Source organism: Engraulis encrasicolus, chromosome 1 (assembly GCF_034702125.1).
Source record: "Engraulis encrasicolus isolate BLACKSEA-1 chromosome 1, IST_EnEncr_1.0, whole genome shotgun sequence".
In the NCBI taxonomy this organism is placed as follows: domain Eukaryota; kingdom Metazoa; phylum Chordata; class Actinopteri; order Clupeiformes; family Engraulidae; genus Engraulis; species Engraulis encrasicolus.
Window position 1 is genome coordinate 48306102 of NC_085857.1, and position 19071 is coordinate 48325172.

The 19071-nt window shown below is 43.9% G+C and overlaps 2 protein-coding genes across 2 annotated transcripts in view; one reads left to right on the top strand and one right to left on the bottom strand.

Moving 5' to 3' along the window:
* Positions 1-197: 197 nt before the first annotated feature.
* Positions 198-12052, bottom strand: dnajb1b (DnaJ heat shock protein family (Hsp40) member B1b). Its single transcript, XM_063204475.1, has 5 exons — positions 11472-12052; positions 8642-8915; positions 7939-8107; positions 7483-7659; positions 198-860 (listed from the first exon to the last, which is right to left on the bottom strand). Exons 1-5 carry the CDS (start codon positions 11689-11691, stop codon positions 627-629), a joined length of 1074 nt encoding a protein of 357 aa, XP_063060545.1. The 5' UTR covers positions 11692-12052; the 3' UTR covers positions 198-626.
* A 2837-nt stretch (positions 12053-14889) lies between these two features.
* Positions 14890-19071, top strand: part of tecrb (trans-2,3-enoyl-CoA reductase b) — a 40488-nt gene continuing 36306 nt past the window's right edge. Inside the window, exon 1 of the mRNA XM_063204353.1 lies at positions 14890-14962. Within this exon, the coding sequence (XP_063060423.1) occupies positions 14948-14962 (15 nt within the window). The 5' untranslated portion in view covers positions 14890-14947. The remainder of the gene's footprint in view (positions 14963-19071) is intronic.

Sequence of the window (19071 nt, forward strand, 5' to 3'; positions counted from 1 at the left end):
ATCTCTGTTTCAGGAGCCAGAGAGGAAAAATTAAAACAAAATGCCAGATACGGAATATGTACATTTAACTTTTCTTACAAAAAAACATATGCATAATAAAAAAAATCAAAGTCCATCTGAGTATATGCCTTTTGTTGTCCGCAGCAACAGAGCAACACAAAACAAAACAAAACAACAACAGAAGGCATTGCTTTCTGCTCCTCCTCCTCCTCCTCTGCCTCCTCCTCCCAGGCCTGTATGGTTTTGATTGGCAGGTCTTGTGGCCAATAGTGTGTGTCCATGTCCTTTGGTGCGGTGCGGTTGACAGGACAGGAGTGCTGGAAGAGGTCGGGAAGGCGGGACACAACAGCTCAGGAGTGTATAGAGGAATGGTGTGGGAATGAGATGGTGTGTGTGTGTGTTGGGGGGGGGTTGATGAGATGAAAGGGGATGGGATTGGGGAGATTACAGGTACTGAATGGATGGGGGGCTCAATAGCACCTGCATTCAGTGGCGGTACACTGAATGGGGCCCCCCATACGGCTGCAAAGGTCATAACAGGGCCTCCACCATCAATACGGGTGGGCCCTGGGTCCAGAGGCAAATGCCATGCCCCTCCGATCCCCGCCTCTCTCTGCTGCGCCTCTCTAGTTTGCGGGCAGCACCTGTGCGATGGTGTCTCTCTGGCTCTGGCTGAGTCTGTCGGGGAACTTGATGTCGAACTCCACCACCAGGTCCCCGCGGCGGTCGGGCCTCTTGGGTAAGGGCAGCCCCTCGCCCGTCACGCGCCGCTTGGTGCCCGGACGCACGATCTCCTGCATCGCTACCTGCATGCTACGGCCATTTAGGGTGGGCACGTTCACCGTGCAGCCGCACAGCGCCTGGAGGTGGGAGAGGGGGGAGAGAGATGAAGTTAATTAAATGCTATGCATGGTCATAAACGTGTTGTGCCCGCTCAGGATGGGCACGTTCACAGGGCCTGGAGGAGAGAGAGAGAGAGAGAGAGAGAGAGAGAGAGAGAGAGAGAGTTAATTAAATGCTATGCATGGTCAGAAGCATGTTGTGCCCTCTCAGGATGGGCACGTTCACAGGGCCTGGAGGAGAGAGAGAGAGAGAAAGAGAGGGAGAGAGAGAGAGAGAGAGAAAGAAATTAAATCTTTAACAACAACAGAATAACAAAAAAGTGGGGAAAAAGAACACCAATGATGTTCACCGTGCAGCCACACAGGGCTGGAGAGAGAGAGAGAGAGAGAGAGAGAGAGAGAGAGAAGAAAGCAATACTTTGCATACACTTTCTGGATTATTCTCTGCCTTGCATTCACATTGACAGTTCAGTTTCTAATTTTGTGCCTAGTCATACACACGCACCACTGCTTGCTTGGCCAACTCCTTTGTTCACACTATCAGTCACATCAGGAGAAAAGTGCATGCTGATTGCATCTTTGAGAAAGAGAGAGAGAGAGTGACACAGCCGAAAAAGAAACGGACAGAAGCATAAGTAGTGGAACGCTTGCCAACAGCCCAGTAAGACTAAAGGTTACAATACACTTTTTGTAAAGCCTCTAGCCTCCATCCATGTCTGAGGTGCCTTTGAGTATGGTATCTTATCCCACAATAGGGCTGCACGATTATGATTTTTTTATTATTATTATTATTATTATTTTTTTAATCACAAAATGAAATATAACCAAGAATGAATTATAGGGTTGAACAAAATTATGAATGAATTATAAGGGTTGAACATGAACTGAATTGTAATAATTATGTAGCGTGAAACTTTAGGCAGGCCTACAGATTTTTGGCCAGAAACACCAGCCTGTAAACATCTTCTGGCTTCAAGGACGCTCGAAGGCAGGTCACTATTGTATTGGCACGATTAAATCCGATTGAAATCACGATATCGATTTCACACTTATATCACAATATTCGATTAATTTCAATTAATTGTGCAGCCCTACCCCACATTGCTCCAGGCACTGTAACCAATACCCTATAATAACTGTAACCAATGCTGAACCTAAATAATTGCAACTGTATGTCAATTGTAAGTCAATTTGGGTACTGGCATACAGGCACTGCATGCAAGTTAATTTGGGTACAGGCATACAGGCACTGCAACTGTAAGTCCATTTGGATGAAGGCGTCAGCTAAGTGGAATGGGATGGTTAAGGACTTGCTCTCTAAAGATTAACGGGTGGCAGGTTTACAGGTAAATCCTTCCCCTTACCTTTCCCTACAGCTCCATGTTTCAAGTGCCCTTGAGCATCACGGGGTACTGTAACCAATACCCTGTATCTAAATTATTACCTCCGCCAAGGAGGTCATGTTTTCGGTCAGTCTGTCTGTCAACAGGATAACTCAAAAAGTTATGGACAGATTTTGATGAAACTTTGTGGAGTTGTTGGAAACAAGTGATTACATTTTGGGGACGTGACACGGATCACGGTTAGGATCCAGGATTTAAAAAAAAAAAAAGATTCTTCACCATAGCGGGATAGGGCGAATTTTGACATTCCAGTTTCCAACACCACCCAAACAAGGCAGAAAGATTTGAAAGAATTAGGGGGTAACATAGTTAATGTTCTGTTAATATGTGTATGTTCATGTTAATGTTCTATCAAACAGCTTCCTTGGCAGAGGTCTGCACTCTCGGAGTGCCTTCTAGTTCTAAGTCGTTTTGGAAAGCGGCGTCAGCTAGGTGGAATGTAATGTATTGTCACGTGGTGACTCGTACACCTCCACGGCTGTCCTTGAACTCTACAGGGCCTGTAACCAATACATTGCTGTATCTAAATAACCGTGAGGCATTTTGGAAAACGACATTCTCTACGTAAGTGTAATGTAATGTAGTGCAATGACTCATAAGGCTTTTTTCCACATACAACTCGGCTGTGCCATGCAGTGTCGTGTCGTACCGTATCGAGCCGAGTGGTGCCGTTAAACCAGCCCGTTTTGTGTTTCCATTACAAACCGTGTTACCCGGAGTATGGTTGGAGTTCACCAATAGCAGTTAAGCTGTAGGCTAGCTAAATAACTGTGTGGCATTTTGGAAAGCGACATCAGCTAAGTGTATGATGTAAAGTAGTGCAGTGACTCATAGTGTACTGTATAGTACAAAATGGCAGAGGTCAAGTGGAGGGCGTTGCGGGGCTTAGTGCTGCATGCTTTTGTATTTGTTTACTTTAGTAATCACTTCCCAGGGGCCCTGTAGATGCTATAAGGAGAACTGGCACTCCCAAAACAGAGGAGCTGACGTGTGTGTGTGTGTGTGTGTGTGTGTGTGTGTGTGTGTGTGTGTGTGTGTGTGTGTGTGTGCTGTATATCAGGTAGCTAAGCATTCTTTAATATTTGTTTACTTTATCAAGGGTTTCCCAAGGGCCTCCCTAGGCACTATAAGAAGAACTGGTACTCCCAATACACACTGAGGCAGCTAGTGAGTCTGTGTGTGTGTCAGGTAGCTGATCTGATGAGCTGGCCAAAGTTGTAACAGACACTGGTGTGTGTGTGTGTGTGTGTATGTGTGTGTGTGTGTGTGTGACAGAGAGAGAGAGAGAGAGAGAGAGAGAGAGAAGGCAAATCTAAAGGTATTGTAGTGTAGAGGGTTTGTAACTGACACTGTGTGTGTGTGTGTGTGTGTGTGTGTTTGTGTGTGTGCAGTGCACGCGTGCACGTGTGCGTTAGCTATTCAACAGGGCAAGTCAAGAAGTGGTAACGGACACTGGTATGCACATTTGTGTTTCAGTGTGCGTGTGTGTTTGCACACATGTCAGCACAGGTAGTGACTAAGTGTGTTTGTGTGTGTGTGTGTGTGTGTGTGTGTGTGTGTGTGTGTGTGTGTGTGTGTGTGTGTGTGTGTGTGTGCTTGCAAGTGTGTGTCAGGTAGCCATCTCATCGCATCTCGTGTGTGTGTGTGTGTGTGTAAGTCGGTGTGTGTGTGCGCTTGCAAGTGAGTGTCAGCTATCTCATCCCATCTCATTTAGTGTGTGTGTGTGTCTGCGTGTGTGTGTGTGTGTGTGTGGGCGTGTGTTTGTTTGCATGCGTGTGTTAGCCATCACAGGTAGTGTGTATGTATGTGCATGTGTGTGTGCATGCGTACGTCTGCTAGCTATCTCATCCTCATCAGGGTTGAAACGAACGTCACCAGGGAAACAGGTGTGGCAATATACTGAACATTCCACCCCTGTCCACCGAGACACCACTACTCTGATGGCATTCACACACACACACACACACACACGCACACGCACACGCACACGCACACACACACACACACACCCTCTCTCATGCACAAACTCACACACACATACCACCAGAGCAACGAGTACATTGCATCAACTGTTTGCACTCATTCAAGCACAAGGAACAGCCCTTAAGTGTGAGATGCCCTATTTTAAATCCATTCCCCTGCCTTCACTTGGCATATCTACTCAGCTAGTAGTATTAGCATAATGTTATAATAATAAAATAAATTGTTGCATGATGCTACAGAATATTTTAATCTTGATTCTTTTGAATTGCCTTTTAAAAAAAAATACTTCTCCTGGACTGTTCCGATCAGAATCTCCCTATGTATGTGATGAAAAAGATAAACAGCTATATATTCTGATTAAAAAAAAAAAAAAAAACATGCACACGAAAACACATAAAACATGAAACATCAGTGTCAATACCTGGTTCAAACAAATGCATTAATTTCACTCTAAATGATCAGATACATCTTCAAACACACCACCATTTTTGGAAAAAACATACAGTTGAGGACGATATTATTAGCCCCCTCCTGAAGTTAGACATTTCTCTTGATTTCTCAGTAAGAATGAACATTATTAACCGTTTCTGTTATTCTGGAAACAAATACACTGATGGAGATAATGTTCAATGAGTTGAATTTTGATTTTTCTATTGTTACGATGAGTTTAAACAAAAAAGGGCAACAATGACAAGGACAAAATTATTAGCCCCCTGATCATTAATAGTCAATATGGCGCCATTTATGAACCAAAACACAACAGGCTCTGATAAGTTGCTACCTAGGTTGGCACATGCCCCACTAGGGATTTTGCCCCATTTCTTCACTGCAAAGTGTTCTAGCTGGTCCAAATCGCATGGATGCTGAACATAGACATTAACCACAGACTCTCAGTGGGATTGAGGACTGGACTATGAGCGGGTGATTCCAATATCATGATTTTAGTGTCCTTGAAGAACCTCTGAACTAATCTAAATGTATGCTTTGGGTTACAATGTTGTTGGAAGACCCAGCAATCCAGATTCAGACCCAGACTCCCTGTGTCTGAGGCTGAATACACACTAAACTTGATGCCCCACCACTATGTGAAACTGTGGAAACTGCTTAGCCTCATTAGACCAAATAAGCATTGGACACCTGCCTAGATGATGGTTATTGACCTGGCCTCACCTGGAGGTTTTTTTCCCCCCAAGAAAGACAGTTGTTAGGGATTATCATCATATTGGGCTTTGGGGCCATCATCACAGAAGAACCCCTTTACTAAAGGCAGTGCATATCAGAGTGTTATTGAGCTTTGCCTGTGAACATTTGAAAGTCAAAAATGAGTTTTGAATGTCTCTGCTTTCATCTGATGATATTCAATTGCATCTGCTTTGATGCATGGATTCTGCTTCTGTCCGGTGAAGAAAGGGATAGGCCTTGAATCGTTATAAGATGGTTTCCACAATTAAACATGGTGGTGGATGCATCATTCTGTGGCAGCCTCAGCCACAGGAAACCTTGTTTGGGTGTACGGCACCATAAAAACTGAAAATTATGATAGAATGTGGAAAGTGACCTTGCAAAAATATGCTCATAGAGGGAGCTAAGATCTTCACTGGATCTTTCAATAAGATAATAACCCAAAACTTGCATCCAAAATAGTTCAAATGTTCTTCAAGGATTCTAAAACCATGGTCATGGAGTGGTTCAGACCTCAATCCTTTAGATAGTATTTGAAGAGTGCTGAAAATGAATGGCCATCCTCAACATCCATGCAATTTGGACCAGCTTAAGTATTTGCAATGAAAAAAATGGGCCAAAATCCCTGGTAGGACATGTGCCAACATAGTTAACAACTAATCAAAGTGCCTGGTGTCCATTTTTGTTCATAAATGGCACTGTATTGACTATTAATGATAAGGGGGCTAATAATTTTGTCCTTGCCATTTTTACACTTTTTTGTTTAAACTCATTGTGAAAATGGAAAAGTCCAAATTTAACTTATTGGATACTATCTCCATGGTGTATTCGTTTCCAGAATAACATACATTTATTAATAATGATCATTCTCAATGATCAATGAAGAGATATGTCTAATTTCAGGAGGGGGGCTAGTAATATCGTCCTCAACTGTATATGCTTGCTTTCCACCTGCCCAAGGGGTGGGCGATATGGCAAAAGTGTTGTATCACGATTTTTTAACATGAAATCTCGATTTTGATTTTTTACCACGATCTTCCATCCAAAAAATAAAAACAACAAAAAACAACTTTCATATACTTGCAATTTGTAATTTGCAGTCAATAAAATGTTAACACACTGATGATACTCTCATAAAGTGTACAATTGGAATACCTATAATGTAAAGAATAAAGTGAAGACATCAACACAAGTGAGAAAACATCACTCTGATGCTGATAATAAAATAAAAATCTCACGGCAAGACGATCTATACGATTTCTCCATTTGGCAGATTCGAGACGATCTTTTACTCAATATCACGATTCACGATTTAATATCGTCATATCGCCCACCCCTAACCTGCCCTCAAGTTAAATTATTGGAGCGTTACCTCTCTCCTGATAATCTGTCTGGCAAAACTACTCGTAGCTCCGAGCCAGCACAGCTTAAAAGTTTGACGTAATTCTTAGACAATAACTGATTTACAGTGACTGATAGGAGCGGTAGAATGTCGTAGAATGTGGCTCTGTCTTATCATATACTATGTGGGTGCCTGGAATGTCCATGAGAGGAGGGAATGTTCTAGAGAGTGTTGTGGCAGAGTCTGGAAAGCCTAGAATCTAGAAAGCCTGCCGTCATCCATTTCGAACAATATTGGTTTACTTCAGATACGATGGCTGCAGAGCAGACCCTTAAGAAACGTCTAAGGTGTCCAAGGTGTAGGTGGAAATAAAAAAACAAAAAAATAAAATTAAATAGCAATAAAAAGGGCTGCCAAAAAAGGTTGAGAGAAAGCTTTATAAGGAAAATGTAAAAGGAATGTAAAAGAGTCTGCAGCCATCTATTTGAGATAAACAATGACAAAAATCAATAAATGAAATAAAATAGAAAAAAATATAATAGTTCAATCTCTCTCTCTCTCTCTCTCTCTCTCTCTCTCTCTCTCTCTCTCTCTCTCTCTCTCTCTCTCTCTCTCTGCTCCTCTCAGCCTTGAAATCGCAGCCTGATACCAACAACATTAGACTAACCCCAGCTCCCCTAATTAAAAAAGGTTACAGGTTAAGCATCAAATGTCGCACCGCCTGACTCACCTCTTTGAGCGAGATTTTGGCCGGGTAGACGATGTCGGAGCCGTCCCGTCGGAACACGGCGTGGGGCTTGTCCTTCACCACGAAGACGATGTCCGCCGGGATGTTGGTGAGCGTCTCGTCGCCTTCCCCGGGGAACGTGATCTTGGTGCCCTCCTTCCAGCCCTGCTTGATGTCCACCTGAAAATGACATGACGTTACATTACATTAATTGACCTGATCTCTCCTACCTGGTGTGGAAATTTAGGGACGGGCATTGGAAATTAGCGGACAATCACTTCATGTTTGTCCTGTGGTATCTGTTGTTGTTGTCTGTGCGTTTATGCTGTCTTGTTGCAAATTGAATTGCCCTTTTTGGGGCGTGAGTCTCTTGTTTAAAATGTATAATTTCTTTTTCGTTCTTAATTTTAATAATTAGCTTATCATTATTATTATTGTTAATATAAAATGGATGCCTACCTCCAGGATCTTGTCCTCTGAGCGTGTGCCGCGTCCGTCTGGCGTGAGCCTCTTACGTGAGATCTTCATCTTCTTCATGCAGCCGGTCATCACCTCCTCCAGGGTGACGCGCAGATCGTGCACCACAGGGGGGTCCTTCTTCTTGGGCATCATGCGACCACCACCGGGCCTGGGAATATAACATTATATTATTACCTCCGCCAAGGAGCTTATGCTTTCGCGTTGGTTTGTCTGTCTGTTTGTTTGTCAGCAGGATAACTCAAAAACTTATGAACGGATTTGAATGAACCTTGGTGGACTCGTTGGAAATGACCCAAGGAACAAGTGATTAAATTCTGGTGGTGATCCGGATCACCAACCGGAACCAGGACTTTTTTTTAAAGATTCTTCACCATTGCTAGCATAGAAATCTGGACGGCCCCAGTGACCACAAATTGAATTGCGGGACAGGGCGAATGTTGACATTCCAGTTTCTACCTCCACAAAAAGAAGGCAGAAAGACTTGGTACATGCCTGTGTTTTCCTGCACACTTACTGTACTTGCCGAAGTTATCTTAGTACTAGCCAAACGGACGTTACCTAATGGGTTAAAGTGGCTGGTAAGTTGGTCTTTTCAACCAGCCAAACTCACATTTCACCAGCATTTGGCCAGCTGACTGGTATTAATTTAAAGCGCGTTAGCATGTTTGCCGGTCACACTTACCCGCCCATACCACCCCCGGGCATGCGCCCGCCGCCAAACGACATCCCGGGCATTCCGCCCATGCCGGCGAACCCGGCGAAGGGGTCGTCCGTGTCCATGTCGTCCATGCCGGGCATGCCGTTACGCCCGCCGCCAAACAGCACGTCGAACGCGCTGCGACCGCCGAAGAACTCGGAGAACATGGCGTGCGGATCGCCCTGGAAGGTGTAGTGGAAGCCGTTGGGACCCATGCCACCTGGACCGCCCCCGCCACCCGGCATGCCACCCTTCAGACCTGGAGAGGCAGAGAGAGAGAGAGAGAGAGAGAGAGAGAGAGAGAGAGAGAGAGAGAGAGAGAGAGAGAGAGAGAGAGAAAAGGGTTAATTCATTTGATTGTCTCGTCTGTGGTATGTACAGAGTACCAGTAGTCATGTAGGAGGGGCAATGCCATAGTGTTGGGGCTCATGCCACCCTTCAGACCTGGTAGAGAGAGAGAGAGAGAGAGAGGAGAGAGAGAGAGAGAGAGAGAGAGAGAGAGAGAGAGAGAGAGAGAGAGAGAGAGAGAGAGTGGAGAGAGAGAGGAGAGAGAGAGGAGAGAGGAGAGAGAGGAGAGAGAGGAGAGAGAGAGAGAGAGAGAGGGAGAGAGAGAGAGAGAGAGAGAGGCAGACAGACAGACAGAGGCAGAGAGAGAAATGGATTTTTAAATGTGGTTGTGCATGGTAAGGAGAGAATAGTGAGTGTTGTTAAGTAGTATGGTGGGGTGCCCGGCCCCCACTTTAAAAGCCAGTGGCCTACCATATTCAGGATAGCAGGCCCATTTAAAAGAAATCGAACAGGACTCAGCGAAACAATGCATCAATATCACAGGACGTCAAATGTCAATATGGTGACGAGAACAAATGGCAAAGACTGAGCAAGCATTGTGGTGTGTGTGTGTGTGTGTGTGTGTGTGTGTGTGTGTGTGTGTGTGTGTGTGTGTGTGTGTGTGTGTGTGTGTGTGTGTGTTTGTTTGTTTGTTTTGCTTAGAGTGTGTGATGATCACTGACTTGACAAGATTAAAAAGTGCCAAATACACAGTCAGTTAGGGGCGTGTGTGTCCCATGTGGACATTTTCAAACTTCCAGATCAATGTTTGACAAAAGTCAAGTAGCATAGAGCATAGTAGGCCTCAGGAAAAAGCTGCTTGTAACTTTTAACTATTCTGACTGACGCAGGGTGGTATATTAGATTTTCACCAAAACACAGAGGTGTCAACAGTAAAACTAGAAGAAAAAAGTGGGAAAGTGCTACAGTTTCCTTCCAACACAGGTGACTTCACAGAGTAACTGATCTACAAAAGACTACAGCAGGCCTGCCTACCTGTCAGCTGATTTGGAGTTGGTTGGATCAAATTTGTGGCCGGTTCTTTTTTGGGGGGTTCAATTTGCTTTTTTTTTTTTTTTTTTTACCACAGTCGACCGCAGTGGTACAGTGGAATAACTGATCTAACACCTATGCAATATGAATATCATGTACTGGTGTTGTGCTTACTTAGGATTTACTTCTTCTACTTTTTGCTCTTGACACCTCAGCCTAAACAATTTACAGAGCACAGCCACAAATTACAAACGCATTCTAAAGGCCTGTCATCATGACAGCTGCGCTGCTAGAGAGATGTTGCTGACATCTAAATGGAGTGACAGCTAGCACAACGTTATTACACCGACGTTACGACTTCAGAATAATAATGCATCCGCCGCTTTTAGAAAGTCCCATGTCGTCAGACGGGCAAACATAGCTCACGCGGGTCTGTGTGGATTTCGGCTCGCCATCGTGGAAAGATCTGCTTTATAAGTATAAATACTTTAGTGGCCTATGCCTTGCAGGCATGTGTTGAATAATGACAATTGTGTGACTGACTGGTGCGTGTAGAAGTCTGCACTGCAAACGAAGCGACTTCGGCATTGCGCTCATGAACTTGCTGCCAAAAGGCCTTTGCCACGGGCACGGGCACGTTCAAAGCGTCCGCCCCACTTCTGACGCTCAAGCGAGAAGTTTCCAGCACAGTCGCGTTCATTCACGGGCAGGACAAAACGAATGGATTACCGTTCAAAACGAAAGCGTTTCAAACATAACGTGTGTTAGCCTACTCCATGCGTTACATAACTTGCTATAGCCAGCCTAGTTCTACATATTTTATAACCTGCACAGCCAGCGTGGCACAACATAAACAATTTATCTGAATGTCCTGTCCGGGACGTCTTTTTTAACTCGTGTGGATTGCTGAAAACGTAGTGAGAATAACCAACATGCTTCACAGTTTGAAGTAAAGCCATAATAAACTCTACTTTATAGGTCTATGAGTACAAACAACCAACTGTCATGGCAATGGCTTTGAATACTGCATCAAGCAGCCTGCCTGCCTTGATATAGGCAACTGACTCAACAGCCCTGGAGCCTAGAGAGGGATTAGTGACAGCTTACAGCAAGCATGCTGTATCTTGCACAGACAGACTCGCCTAGTTCTAAATGTCACCATGGATGCCCTCTCTTAGCTTGACAGCCCAGACCATTCATTTTGAATTACCACGTAATAGATATTACCAGGTATTTCATGTGGCCTGGTAAAACCAGGCTAGATCTCATCCATTTGCCAGAACATCGTGCACGTTGTTACTTGTTAGTAAGATGTAGAATGTTTGTCCCAAGTTAACGACAGTTTGTTTCACATTTGGCAGCCAATTTAACGCTTCTGTTTGACAGAACTTGGGCAGACTGCCGTGTTGCTGTTTCGGTTATTTGACTCAGTGCACGCACATGATGTGTCAGTGATCGATACACTGAATACAAAACTGAGGCAAGACAAACTCACCTTCTTCTCCGAATTTGTCATAGATGTCTTTCTTCTTTGGGTCACTGAGTACATCGTATGCCTCGGCGATTTCTTTGAATTTGTCCTCTGCATCCGCCGACTTGTTTTTGTCTGGGTGATAACGCAGCGCCTGCTTGCGATAGGCTTTCTTGATCTCGTCCTCCGACGCACCTTTCTGTATCCCTAAAACGCTGTAGTAGTCTTTGCCCATTTTCACCATTTGTCTTTAACTTTGCGAGTTTATCGCAGGGTCGAGTAGCGGAATCGGTGAGATCTGTTAGCTAGTCCAGCTAGCGCTAACTTTGTGTCAACTCCGACAAACTGTCAAACGCTCGACGCTGAGCTGTCAGATCTGGTCCACCGTCTGTTCTCTGCAGTGCTGTTTCCCTACAATAAAATCGCCTTGCTTATTATTCACGAGAAACATCAACTTTACGAGCTGTCAGGCGGAGCACACAAGTTGTAGCTCTTCAGCTTTCTAAACTGCCGTCCTGCCCGCTTCTCTCTCTGTTCCACATTATGTACCGACGCCGAAACTTCGAGAATATTCCACAAGATTGTAGATTCTTCGGCGAGTTCTAAACAATATGTCAACCCCGCCCCTCATGTTGCGTCACAATACAACTGTAGAACTAGAACAGGCGCTCAGCACAGGGACAGGTCTCGCGCGCCCCCTCCCTCTCTCCCTCCCATTGAGAGTAAATAGAATGGAGGCCAAAATTCTATTTCATTGTTGAAGCCAAGTTGGAGCCAAGGTTGGACCCAAAAAGACCAAAAAATGGCCAAATCCCATTCATTCCTATGAGAGACATAAAACCCTGTATCTCCCTTAAATGCCACTCCAGGGGGATCATTTTTCGCTCAACTAGTAGGTCCCCTTGCTCTCCAACTTACCAGGGTGGTGATTTTTTGTGGTGATGTTTTATTTTAGAGAGATATTAAAAGTTAAATTGACCAATGAGCATCAGAACATGGTTTGATTGACCGTTAGAAGTCTTGTTGTTGTCCAATCAGCACCTGCGTTTGGCGTTGCTAAGGTGGAATGTAAGTTGGAATGTTCCCAAATCTGGCTTCAAAGCGTTGAATGGCAAATAGCGTCGATTTGGCGTCCATTCTATTTACTGTCAATGCTCCCTCCCTACACAGTCATTTCAGAAGTGAAAGGTGCACACAGAAGTGAAAGGACTCGGAGCAAAACACATTAACACTACACTTACACTTATTAATTAAAACAGTTACAATGGCTCGAAAGTAAATTATATCCACACCTCGGCTCTATCCATAAAATATCATGCAAGTGTGATGGATGGCTTGGACTTTGAGTGAATGAGACAAGTTGTCAAAGTGTGCATAATGCACCCAGGCTTGTACTGCATATCCTGTGATTGTATGACTTAATGTCGGATAATAACCTGCGTCTTGAGCTTAACCTCTTGCTTCATGGTTGTTGCTGCATAGCCTATGCCAGTGGTTTTCAAAGTGAAGGCCGGGGACCCCTGGAGGGCCGTGAAGGGGTGCTAGGGGGACAGCAGCAGGTTGACAGGAAAAGAAATAAAAATAATTGAATACATTGAATAATTACACTAAAGTAAAACAAAAAATAAGCTAAACAATATCTTAATTAGTTGAGGACTGCATTCAAATAATCTTTTGCATCTCTGAACATTACTAACATTATCGTTATTTTATATATACCAATGGGGCAGTGACACAGAGACATAGACTATGGTTGTGAAAGGGGGTGCACAGAAATAAATAGTTTAGCATGACCCATATGGGCTTGGCTGGAATCTACCAGGCTATGGGTGGCCTTTTCATGGTAAAGTTTGGGAATCCCTGGCCTATGCTGTTCTACATTTTCCATACAGCATAGCAGTAGTTCAGGGGTGGGCAATTATTTCGGCCCGAGGGCCGCATTGGGTTTAGAATATTGACCGAAGGGCCGGATGCCACAGACAAGTTCACCTTGTCAATAATAAAACAGTGTACACAATGACGTTAGTTGCCAGTAATGATATTTCTGCACATTGTAATTAAATGTATTTAGATGAAGCCTATGTCTTTGGTTAATCTTAAATTCGTAAGACTCTTGTTTTAGGTAACATTTTAAGGATGTTGAGTAACTTGGAATTTGGATTTAAAAGTTGCCTTTTGTGGCTCTGGGGACCACATGAAATTGATCAGAGGGCCGCATGTGGCCCCCAGGCCTGAGTTTGCCCACGTCTGCAGTAGTGTCTCTGGGCAAAATTGACAGAAATGTAGCCTAGTGAATACTGTGTATGTATGTGGATAATGCAAATATAGGCCTACTACTGCCTCTATGGTGTGTAAGTCCTGTTTCTATAACTTGTTAAACTTTCAATAAATAGTAAATGGATTGCATTTATATAGCACATTTCCACTCCTTCAAGCACTCATGGATTGCATGCCTCACATTCACCCATTCTCAATTATATTCACACACCAGCCGCAGAGACTTCCACACAGGGTAGGCCTACCACTCTGCCACCAGGAGCAACTGAGGTGAAGTGTCTTGCTCAAGCTCACATCGATGGAGACCGGCAGAGAGGGGCTCGAACTTGCAACCTTCTATTTGCTATACGCCTCCTCTACCAGTTGAGCTGTATATGAAGACAACAGTATGAGCGCATCAATTTATTGTAGAATGGGTTGTGGAGGCATGAGGGGCGGGCAGCTGTCCCGGGCCCAGGGAGAGGGACCGATAGCTATACTAGGCCTATACTGTATGTCTTACTTTGTCCTGGGCCTGGCCAACACGGTCAGCTTCACTGTGTCCAGACATTCAAGATTCAGGATTCAAAAACATAGTGATCTGAGCAACTTCATTTACACCAAGAATTAGTCCCATCCCACTCCAACTGTTATAGCTAAAGTTCTTCGCTGATGTTCAAACTAGTAGGCTACTGAATCTGGAGTAGCCTATGATACGCTTCATCACTGTTTTTTTTTTTTTTTTTTACTGGAATGGAATATGACTGCACTAAGACACTAGCCTGACATAGCCAGCCCCTCTCTACTTCATCCATGTGAACCAAGAGACCCTTATTCTTTTCAATCTGACTTAAGTCTAACATGATGAAAATGACTTAAAAAAATGTACACTGGCCATCGCACCTATACAACAACTATATGCAGTATCATACATTAACTATATCCATTCCGTGGACATCTCTCAATAGGCTACAGTTGATGGTCTTGCAACACAGCGAACAAGACTTCTCTGTCTGGCGAGCGCGTCATTGTAATTCAATTAAAACATACACAAACATGCGTTCACATTGGCCCGCATTCATCGGTCCATTCCACAGAAACTCGTCCCTATTGGTTGATTTCCTGGGACCAGACAGGCGCATCCGACGCTGAACTTGCGCGCCGGTAGCTTCTTCGTTCTGTCATTGGTCCATTCACGTGTCACTCTGCCTGTGTGAGGCCGGGAGGATTGTCAGTTTGCAACCATGAAGCACTACGAGGTAAGGCATTTTCACCGGTTTTGATGAAAATAATGCATTATTATCATGGTGCATACTATATTAAAATTGACATTATCTTTACAACTCGGTTGATCCATAGGCCACTGTCGATGGTTGGCTTTCAGTTCAGTCAGCGCTTGATGAAATTGTCAACCTATTGTCACCACCTTCTCGCTGCTGTCAGACTGTGGCTTGTGGCCTGTCAAACTGTTCATGCTTGCAAAACTTATCCACATGCTCGAAGTTGAACATCCGTGACCAATATGATGCTCCTCTAAGACTGCATTATAGCAAACCTCCAACGAGACTTGTGTGATTTTGTTTTAAACCAGACAGTGCACTTACTGTCCCGTTGACTATGCTTGTTGTGTGTGTATTGGGTGGCTTAGCTTGCTGGCTATATGCTAGCCAACTTGTTAACGTCAGCTACATACATTTTGCGAATAATCTAAAACAGCGAACACCGACTGCACGCAAGTTACATCATTCTGAGCTGATCTGAGTTCACAGACCGCGTTTGCCAGTAGGAGTTGGCTGGGTTTCAAGTCAAGACACAGCGAACATTTCGCGTGTTGATAAGCCCTTGTACAAGCTTAGTAATAGGCTGGCAGCCCATTCATTTACTATTAGGCTAATAGCCAACTCATTGGCTAGCGTTTGGAAACAGGCTGACACACCGAGATAGGTTTCATATGGTGTGTTTAAATCAATAGTTTCAGTGCAGTGTCATGTTGATGCAAGGTGATGAAATCCTTATCAGAACGCAGGTGTGTCCTGAACTAACTCGATAAACCGCCATAGCAGGTATGACACCATCCTTCGCCCCCCTGAACTTGAGTTACCTGTCCGTGTGACGCCTAGAACAAGGGTCTTTGTGTCAGTGGTGCAAGCGTTGGCAGGTGAGACAGACAAGATCTCTCCAGTCCAATTCTGAATGTCAAGAAATTAAATCTTAATACATGGGTATTTAATCGCGCCAGTGCATATTCACATTCCATGGCTCAGCTTGCAAACTTTATCATAAAGTTTCTTAGAGAGAAGTATTTTGACTTTATTTAATTACCAGCTAAATCCACATGGCCAACCGCTTTTGCACCTATTGCGTAAGAATAGTACAGTACAATCAGATGCAAAAAGGGCACAGTGCATTGGAATCACATACGAGCACACGCACATGCAAGGCACACTGGAACGCAGCGTCAGTGGCTGGGGTTTCCGAGATCATGTTTACAACGATAAATTGCGTGTGGTGTTTTGGAATCTGATTCTTCGAGATGCGACAGGTGCGAACGAAATGCGTTTTTAAACCTTGTCTGGAAGATTAGACGCAGCCTGGCGCTTGGCCACAAGGTGGCGGGAGAGCGCTTTGCTGAGCGAACTGGTTGTCAACACATGCATGTTCTGTCAGTGAAGTTTCCAGAGTCGGAGTGGGTTGATGTATGAATGTGCGCGTTTATGTGGATGAGTTCATTGTTTACTTGCGTCGCCTCAATTGAACAGTAACACTGGCCATATTCATACGCATCCTCGTGTAGATGTGGCTAGTATTGGAAAATAAAAAAAGACTCACCATTTCTGAAGCGCTGAGGGTCGACATCATCTGAAAGCGGATAGTTTGGGCTGCGTGCTAGCTGCTGTCTCCCACGTATCGTTTTACTCTGCCACAAATAACCGTTAATACTAAACTCATAACACACAGAATTGGGGAAAGTGCCATTTTCTCTTCCATATTCTCCCAGCACGTCGTATTATCCATCGCCTTACAGCTTTTAAAGAGCATGCACAGAATCAGTTGCGCAAATCAAAATATGATCTCTGACGGGGCGATTGCACCAGCAGTGGTGGTCTAGCGTGCGCTTGTCATATGAGCTGAAGGTTGCAATGACACCCCGTATCTCTCTCTCTCTCTCTCTCTCTCTCTCTCTCTCTCTCTCTCTCTCTCTCTCTCTCTCTCTCTCTCTCTCTCTCTCTCTCTCTCTCTCTCTCTCTCTCTATACACACACACACGTCAATCTGTCTATACCTCCTCTCTCACCTCCTTCTCAATCTCACCTACTCCTCTGGTCATTAATACGGGTGATATTTGGAGAGCCGATCGGTATATGAATGGAAAGGAAGTGCCAAAGGTGTGTGTGTGTGTGTGTGTGTGTGTGCGCGCGTGTGCGTGTGTGCGAGAGAGAGAGAGATACGTGTGTGCGCGCGCAGTGCATGCTTGGAGTCTGACAGTGTGTGAGTGTGTCTGAATGTGATAAATAGTTGAACTACCAGTAGGGCTTTTTCTAAGGTCTTGAGAAGACACACACACACACACACACACACACACACACACACACACACACACACACACACAGACACAGACACAGACACAGACACACACACACACACACACACACACACACACAACACACACACACACACGGGACTACCTGACCCCAGCCTACCAACAGAACAGTGTTTACACCAACAAAACCGAGAGAGAGAGAGAGAAGGTTAAGGAGGATGATTGTGGCATTAGGAATATACTTTTACTATGTGTGTACTAGTAGTGTGTGTGTGTGTGTGTGTGTGTGTGTGTGTGTGTGTGTGTGTGTGTGTGTGTGTGTGTGTGTGTGTGTGTGTGTGTGTGTGTGTGTGTGTGTGTGCGCATGCTTGCATGCCAACTTGTTTCCGACACTTGTCAGTGGTTCCACAACCAGAGAGAGAGAGAAAGCGAGAGAAAGCGAGAGAGAGAGAGAGAGAGAGAGAGAGAAAGCGAGAGAAAGCGAGAGAGAGAAAATTTAGATTAAGGTGTGTGTGTTTGTGTTTTAGGGAGTGAAAGCAGTAGGGCTGTAACGATATTGTATCGAACTGAGAAATCGTCATGATACACAGCAGTCACAATACTGTAGCGCGATGCAAGGTGGCAGTATCGTAATAGGCCCTTTCAAACTTTTGTTGCCCTTCAGTTCAGAAAACAACCATATGATATGAAGTGATGGTATATGACAAACATATTTTACGAGAATACTATCTACAGCTCCCTATGAGCAGTCCAATCCACACATTTATAATCTATTTCTCAATGGTGTAAACATTAGAGATAGAAAATGTAACAATAAATGGTTAAGACAGATGATACAAAAACCTGTTACTCCAAGGTGTAAAAGTTATTGGAATGGCTTATTTGATGATGTTATTTGGGATAAGATTTGGCCTGCCCTTAATAAATATGTACTAAATAACAAAATTAAGGAAGTCTCATTTAAAATATTACATTTAATTTACCCCACAAACACACTTTTACAACGATTCAAAGTAGGTGTGCCAGATGTATGTGTTTTTTGTGGTATTATGTCTGAATCTGTTTGTCATTTATTTTACGAGTGTTTTTACTCAAGATTTTTCTGGATTGAGGTTGAGCGTCTGTGTTGTGAGGTATGGTCGTGTAGTGTTTCTTTAAGTATGAAAGATATTTTACTTTTATTTGAAAGAGAGGATCTATGTGAACCATATGTTTTTATTTTGAATTTGTTAATAGTCTTGGGGAAATACCATATTCACAAATGCAAATGGGGAGGAAGAAACCCTTCTTTTGTTTGTTTCAAGAAAGAACTGAAATTTTATTTTAAATCCCTTGAAGGACTGAACAGAAGAAAAGTCTTAATGGCTATTTATGGCTTTTTTCCCTCTATTTATTAATATGTGCACGATACCCCGCTTTCTCAATGTTTGTATCTAATCTTTATTACAATAATAATAATAATAAAAAAAGACAAACATAATATCTTAGAATACCTCGAGCAAGGCACCTAACCCCACATTGCTCCAGGGACTGTAACCAATACCCTGAAAAATAGTAGTTGTAAGTCACCCTGAATAAATGAAAGCGTTAGCTAAGTGTAATGTAGTTGTAATGTAATGTAAAGTGTAATGTAATAGGTGACTTTTGTATAGACGGACAGAAAGATTGTTAATGGTGAAACAATCTCCTCTGTGCATGTGTTTGCAGGCAACAGCAGCAGACAGACAGACTGGCAGGTAGACAGACAGACAGACAGACGGATACACAGGTAGGCAGACCGATAGACAGACAGGCAGACAGATAGACAGACAGACAGACAGGCAGGCAG

Bases quoted from the DNA above. Each gene is read 5' to 3' on its own strand.
- dnajb1b (XM_063204475.1), bottom strand. From the start codon at position 11,691: ATGGTGAAAATGGGCAAAGACTACTACAGCGTTTTAGGGATACAGAAA. The intron at 8,108-8,641 runs GTAAGTGTGACC...TTATATTCCCAG, and splicing joins CCCGGGGGTGGTATGGGCGG to GCCCGGTGGTGGTCGCATGA. The intron at 861-7,482 runs GTGAGTCAGGCG...TCCCACCTCCAG, and splicing joins CCAAAATCTCGCTCAAAGAG to GCGCTGTGCGGCTGCACGGT.